The following is a 5,929-nucleotide window of genomic DNA, read 5'->3' as shown; positions in this document are numbered from 1 at the left end:
TCTCATTAGACTATTTTCAGGCGAATGTTGCCTGGTGAAATTGACCTGAAGCTTACATGTAAATATTTCTAGTATCTTGTACTATTTAACTTAACTTTATGTGATCATGTCTGTGCATCTATCAGTATATAAATCTTTACTGGCCATAAATATACATGTGTAACAATGTTTATTCAACATTAAGTCAGTCAAAAACATTTGTATAAAGAAAGTGCTTGATTCATCACGTGACATTACTGGGGTGGAGGACCGTAGATGGGGCGCATTCTTGGAGAAGTTGGCTTGCATTTATTACCCTTTCACAGAATTGTTGCCAAAGATCTAATATCCGCCCCTCCACTTGACGGGTCCTCTTTCGTTGATATCGCTGTATTTTCCCCTCCGACACCATCTTCATCTGTAGCTTGATGTCCATTTCCTCTTTGTAAAGGACGGCAATGAGATGGTAAAATGGCACGGGTCTCCTGGTGGCCACACTGGTATTCAATCTGTTGTGCCAACCCTCCACATCGTTGTTGGTCCGGATGGCTGTCATTAAGACACTTCAGTGATGGATTTCTTAGATGGTGCTACAGATCATTGTTCTGTAAACGTTGTCCATCACTGGAGCTAGGACCTCTGGAGCAGAACCTTAAAAATATAATATACATATAAATGTATATATGTTTAAAATGAAATTGAATATTTAAAAAAATTAGTATAAGAGAAAAAATATACTTGGAGTTTCGAGAATAATAGAGAATGGTTGAGAAATATTTCAGAAAGAAAGTTAAAAACAAAAATAATAATAACCTGGTAGTAGTCTTCTTTCCTCTTTCCGGACATAATGACAAACACCAAGGGGATCTGCTTTATGTGGCTACCGGACTTAACGAAGCCATGGATGGAGAAAAGCTGTTTCCAGGGATTGTTGACGCATCGAAATGACCCATCCATATACCACGTCTTCACCTTAGCAAATAGTTGAAGCTGTCTTTCTGTATAGAATATCAGATGTCGCTTGTCGTCCACTATTAAGTCTTTGCGCAAAAATCCCTGAGCATGGCGTTCCAAGAAATCTAGGTCGATCTGCAATAATCGCAAATAACGTAATACATGTATTACTGTATGTGTGTAATTAGTTGACATTTTGTTTCAGAATTCTTTAGATTTAATTGAAAACACACCTCATCTTGAAGGTCAGAAGAATCCTGTGGTCGATCCAACTGGCGTATACGGTTGGCCGCCCTGATGAGGTATCCAGGGTTCGGACTGCTGTCAGGTGGAGCTTCCGGATCGGCATGGGCCCGGATAGCAGCATTGATGATAGTTGAAGAGCGCTGACCAAATACGGCATCTTTAGCATGCTGTCTGACCTGCCATAAAAATGGGTTTATTTTAATACATGTATTTTTATCGGCATTATTGCCCAGTTCTAATGTTTTGAAACACATATAAAAGTTGTACCTCAGCTTGGATTTTGACTGCGATTTGGGATCCTGGATTTCCAGGGTGAACATGCAGTTTCTGTCCAGGTTTATATGTGATGCCATCCTGGATGACAGTTGCAGGGCAGTTGACGGTCTTTCCCCAAAAAGGATTACTAATATATAAGAAATACCATCCTCTGGTATGTTACACAAATGCCTGGTAAGGTACCTTATTTTTATGTTTAAATGGCAATACTTCAATGACAAAATCTTGGGAAAGATTATATATTATTGAGGAATATTTCGTCTGTCCGTACAAGCAAATGTATTACCGATGGGCGGAGATTAAAATCAAAGTACTGAAAGTACTATTACGAGTTGATGGTATTGATTATATAATGTTAAAATCAGTTGAGGTCTCTAGTCCATATATGGATTATGTGATATTATGTGCAATGATGAAAACTATCACTTAATCTTTTCTTTTTGTTTTCTTTGAGAAATAAAATTGTATCATTTTATTTCCACCTTTTCTATCGTGCATTTTTAATGTATTTTATTTTTTTTTAATATCTACTGGAATGTATAAAATTTATCACAAATCGATCCTTTAAATATAGAAAACAAATACAATGTAATACTAATTCAGGCGCGGATCCAGGAATTTTTTCCAGGGGGGGGGGGGGGGGTCCACCCCAGTGAAAAAAATTTCCAACCCAAAAATTTCTTGACATGCCAAAAAAAAAAAAAAAAAAAAAAAAAAAAAAAAAAAAAAAAAACAACCCCCCCCCCTAAAATCCATTTCCAAAACGTGAAAAACACCTATTTCGTGGTAGTGGGGTCCATGTTTTCAAGGGGGGGGGTCCAATGTCATTTTATTTTGCTTCAGTATATACTTTTAGTAACTCTGCAAATTCCAGGAAGGTTCGGACCCCCCCCCCCCCCTTCTAGATTCGCGCATGTAATTAGTTGTAGGATTTTTTGTAAAATGACAATGTAGCTTGCATTTAAAGTAATTTGTATTTTTACAAAATATTAAAGGATACTACCATCATTGAAATGGTCACAGAGCACAGAATATCATCATTAAAACTACCGGGAACATTTTTTGGGCACTCAATATCATTTGACAGAAATATTATATATCAAGTGACTAGAAATTTCATATAGGGAAAAATGGCACAACTGTTGTATAAAATCATATTGCAGAACTAAAACAACTCCTAAATAGACAAAAACAAGAAAAAGCTTTAAACACACATATCTCAAACTAACTGGCAAAATCTACAATAGTATTACAAGTAGAGAATTATTACTCACAAATAGCACAAATTAAATTATTTCATTAACATGTTCATTGAACATTTTCACTGCTTTCTTAAATTGACAAACAATTTGACATTTTCAATGCACATCAATATATTCCAATTCTCGTGATTAAGCCAGTCTTAAAATTCATATCTTTTACTTTCATTTAAATGTATATTACATAATTCAATTTTCTTCATTTAGTTACTATTGAAATTCAACTCCTTGTCTTTCAAAATTTACATGCACGTATTATAATTCAATTTTCTTGATTTAGCCACTCTTGATATTCAGCACCCTGTCTTTTATGATCATTGATATGCACAATAAATATTTTAATTATCTTGATATAGCTACTCTTGAAATTCAACTTCTTGACTTTAACTGAAATGAACATTTAAAATGTCATTTCGTTGGTTTAGTCACTCTTGAAATAAATATAACTACTTGACTTTAATTGATACATGCACATTTTATACATCATTTCTCTCGGTTTAGCCTTTCTTGAAATTCAACTACTTCACTTTCATTGATACATGTATGCACGTTTGATATTTCAATTCTTTCGGCTTTTCGACTGAAGACTTTAAATTCATCACAATGACATGATATTGACTATTTACATGATCTGTCTATACTCTTGAATTAATTTGATTTCTTAATCTCTTCACATTTATAAATATGCATTTCACATTTAATTTATCAGTAACACCCGCTTAAATTTTTTGATTTTGTTTTTATTTATTGCCTTCACAGTACTAATTCACTTTATCACATGGTCAGTATCTGATAGCAAAACACAGCTGCACATATTAAAGGTGCTTGGACACAGATTTGAAGTTAATATTTTCTCAAATTTTCTGTATAATTTCATGACTTACATGTTGCTATAGCATTTCATACTAAAATATAAAAAAAATCTTATTTCATCTCGAAGTTACTGAAACTTCAAATTTCTGAACGCGTTTGATTGACACATCCTTTCACACATTTTAATTTTATTCTAATACTTAAGAAAAGTGGCAATTTTGTTGTGTATTAATGAAAAATATTTAAACTATAATCCAGAAAATTCAGAGTAGAAATGTTCGAAAGCAAAACCCACTCACAGTATTGTCAGTCCGTGCTCAGTGGTGTGTGCAGACTTTAACAATTGAACACACCCGGTGAATCGTAAACATTAACAATAACAGAGCTCGTGCCCTGTTTACAAAAACAGTTTACGTTTCACGGGTGTATTCAATTTGTTAAACTCTGTACACAACACTGAGCTAGGGCTGATGATATTAGAGAGGGGGTTTGCTTTCGCACATTACTACTCTGAATTTTCTGGATTATAGATGTAATGTTTTTCATTAATACACAACAAAATCGCTTCTTTTCTTAAATATTAAGGATATAGATAAAATTTGTAAAAGTGCAAGGATGTGTTAATCGAACGCGTCCAGGAATTCGTAGTTCCAATAATTTCCAGATAAAACAAGTTTTTAATTATATTTTCGTGTGAAATGCTATTGCAATATTTAAGTCGTGATATTATACAGAAAATTTGAGAAAATATTAACTTCAAATCTGTGTCTAAGCACCTTTAAAGGAAACCACTTTCCGGTGTAATGCCGACAATTAATGAGATAAGAATCACAGGCGTAGTAAGTGACCATTGCTGTATTTAAAGCTTGCTGTGAAACAGATCTAGATTGTGGAAGACGGGAATTTTCAACACTGTTTTTAACAAGGAAAAGTAAATTGGAACACAAAGTTGTCCGCTGCTGAAAAAATCTAACCCCTAACCCTTTAAGCAATCGAAATCTTTTGTTGCTTGCACAAGAAATCAGAACTTTAATTTCAATTTTTTTTTTCAACTGGTACAGCTCATTTCTTCCGTTTGAGATAAGTAATTGGTTTACTTCGATCTTCTTTACTGCAAACTCCTCGCTTTGTTTACAAACATAGGCAGTGTTCTCTGTGTTGAACGATTCATCACTAGCGCGGGAAAACTGCTCTGTTCATTAGCATAACAGCGCAAGAATATTAGTTTATTTATATACCACCAGCACGTCAATCTTGTAAAATTAACCTGGTTTGTACAATGTTCAATTTTGTAAATTTTCTTTAAAAATCTGTTTTCAAAATACTTCTTATTATATTAAACATTTATTGATTTATAAATCAAAACTTTGTTTGCACGATATGTCACTTTTGTTGACCGCATGTCCCTAACACTATTTTCTCTAGCGGATAGACACAAATTCCATTAAAATCAATAATAAATATATAAGTTTATAAACACTTCAAAGCATATCAGGAAACATATTCTTGTTCTGTAGATTACGAAAACTGTAAATAAACCAATATTATACAAGAACCCGCACGCAAAGTACTCAAACGAAAATGTGATTAGTTTCGATACATTGGGGAATCCCTTACAAGTCACATAACATGAGTTGATACCATCAACTCGTAAAAACGAAATGTTACAGCCTTGTGCAGATTTTGATAGTTGAATGTTTATTCTTTTTGATTGATTTTAATACACTTGTACTTAAAAAAAATTCTGAAATTTATTACTTTCCCCTTCGGTTTAGTTTATCATGAAAACTATCTTGAAAAATCCCGAGATGACATTTCACTTGCCCCGGACAACGAGAAAGCTAGAGTCCTGAGTATTCATTAATGCATGTAATTCAATGATCATTCGTTAATAATTCAATGATGCTGTACGTTTCAGTTCGAATTGGAGAATTATTTAAATTCTTCATTGAATAAAAGGACTTTAGTTGTTAACTCGCAGAATTCCTAAAGCTTTAAGACTTTGAAAAACATTTATAATTCATTATTGTGCAAAACTTTTTGAACATACCTCTCATTGCTGGTTTTCTTTTGGCGATGCAGAACAAGTAACACATTGAAGCTTGCGTGGAATCCCTCACTATATACCCTCATCATTATCTGACATCTCACGCTATACTTTGTGTATTGGGATAGTGACACTTTAAAGCCTTGTGCTGTTGGAACCTTTTACTACCCCCTTCATTATCTGACACCTCACCTTATGCATTGTGTACGGGGGGGGGGGGTGCACGTCGTTCTAGCCCCTTTTTGACAAGTACATAATGACATTTGACATTTAAAATCGAAATTTTTATGAAAATGCTAGAATTAAATTGTATCGATATGTGTATAATTTAATCAAGTTTTATTTCATTATAATT

At 33.7% G+C, this 5,929-nt stretch overlaps 1 protein-coding gene across 1 annotated transcript; it reads right to left on the bottom strand.

Annotated features, from left to right (window-relative positions):
- Window positions 1-299: 299 nt before the first annotated feature.
- LOC133174562 (uncharacterized) lies at window positions 300-5,660 on the bottom strand. The gene is made up of 5 exons (XM_061309669.1): window positions 5,578-5,660; window positions 1,447-1,582; window positions 1,163-1,355; window positions 793-1,058; window positions 300-569 (listed from the first exon to the last, which is right to left on the bottom strand). Exons 1-5 carry the CDS (start codon window positions 5,658-5,660, stop codon window positions 300-302), a joined length of 948 nt encoding a protein of 315 aa, XP_061165653.1.
- Between the last annotated feature and the right edge of the window lie 269 nt (window positions 5,661-5,929).

This window comes from Saccostrea echinata, unplaced genomic scaffold, assembly GCF_033153115.1.
Source record: "Saccostrea echinata isolate AGI-Se365-2 ecotype Australia unplaced genomic scaffold, CSIRO_AGI_Sech_v1 ptg000058l, whole genome shotgun sequence".
In the NCBI taxonomy this organism is placed as follows: Eukaryota; Metazoa; Mollusca; class Bivalvia; order Ostreida; family Ostreidae; genus Saccostrea; species Saccostrea echinata.
This window is presented reverse-complemented; position numbering and strand designations above follow the sequence as displayed.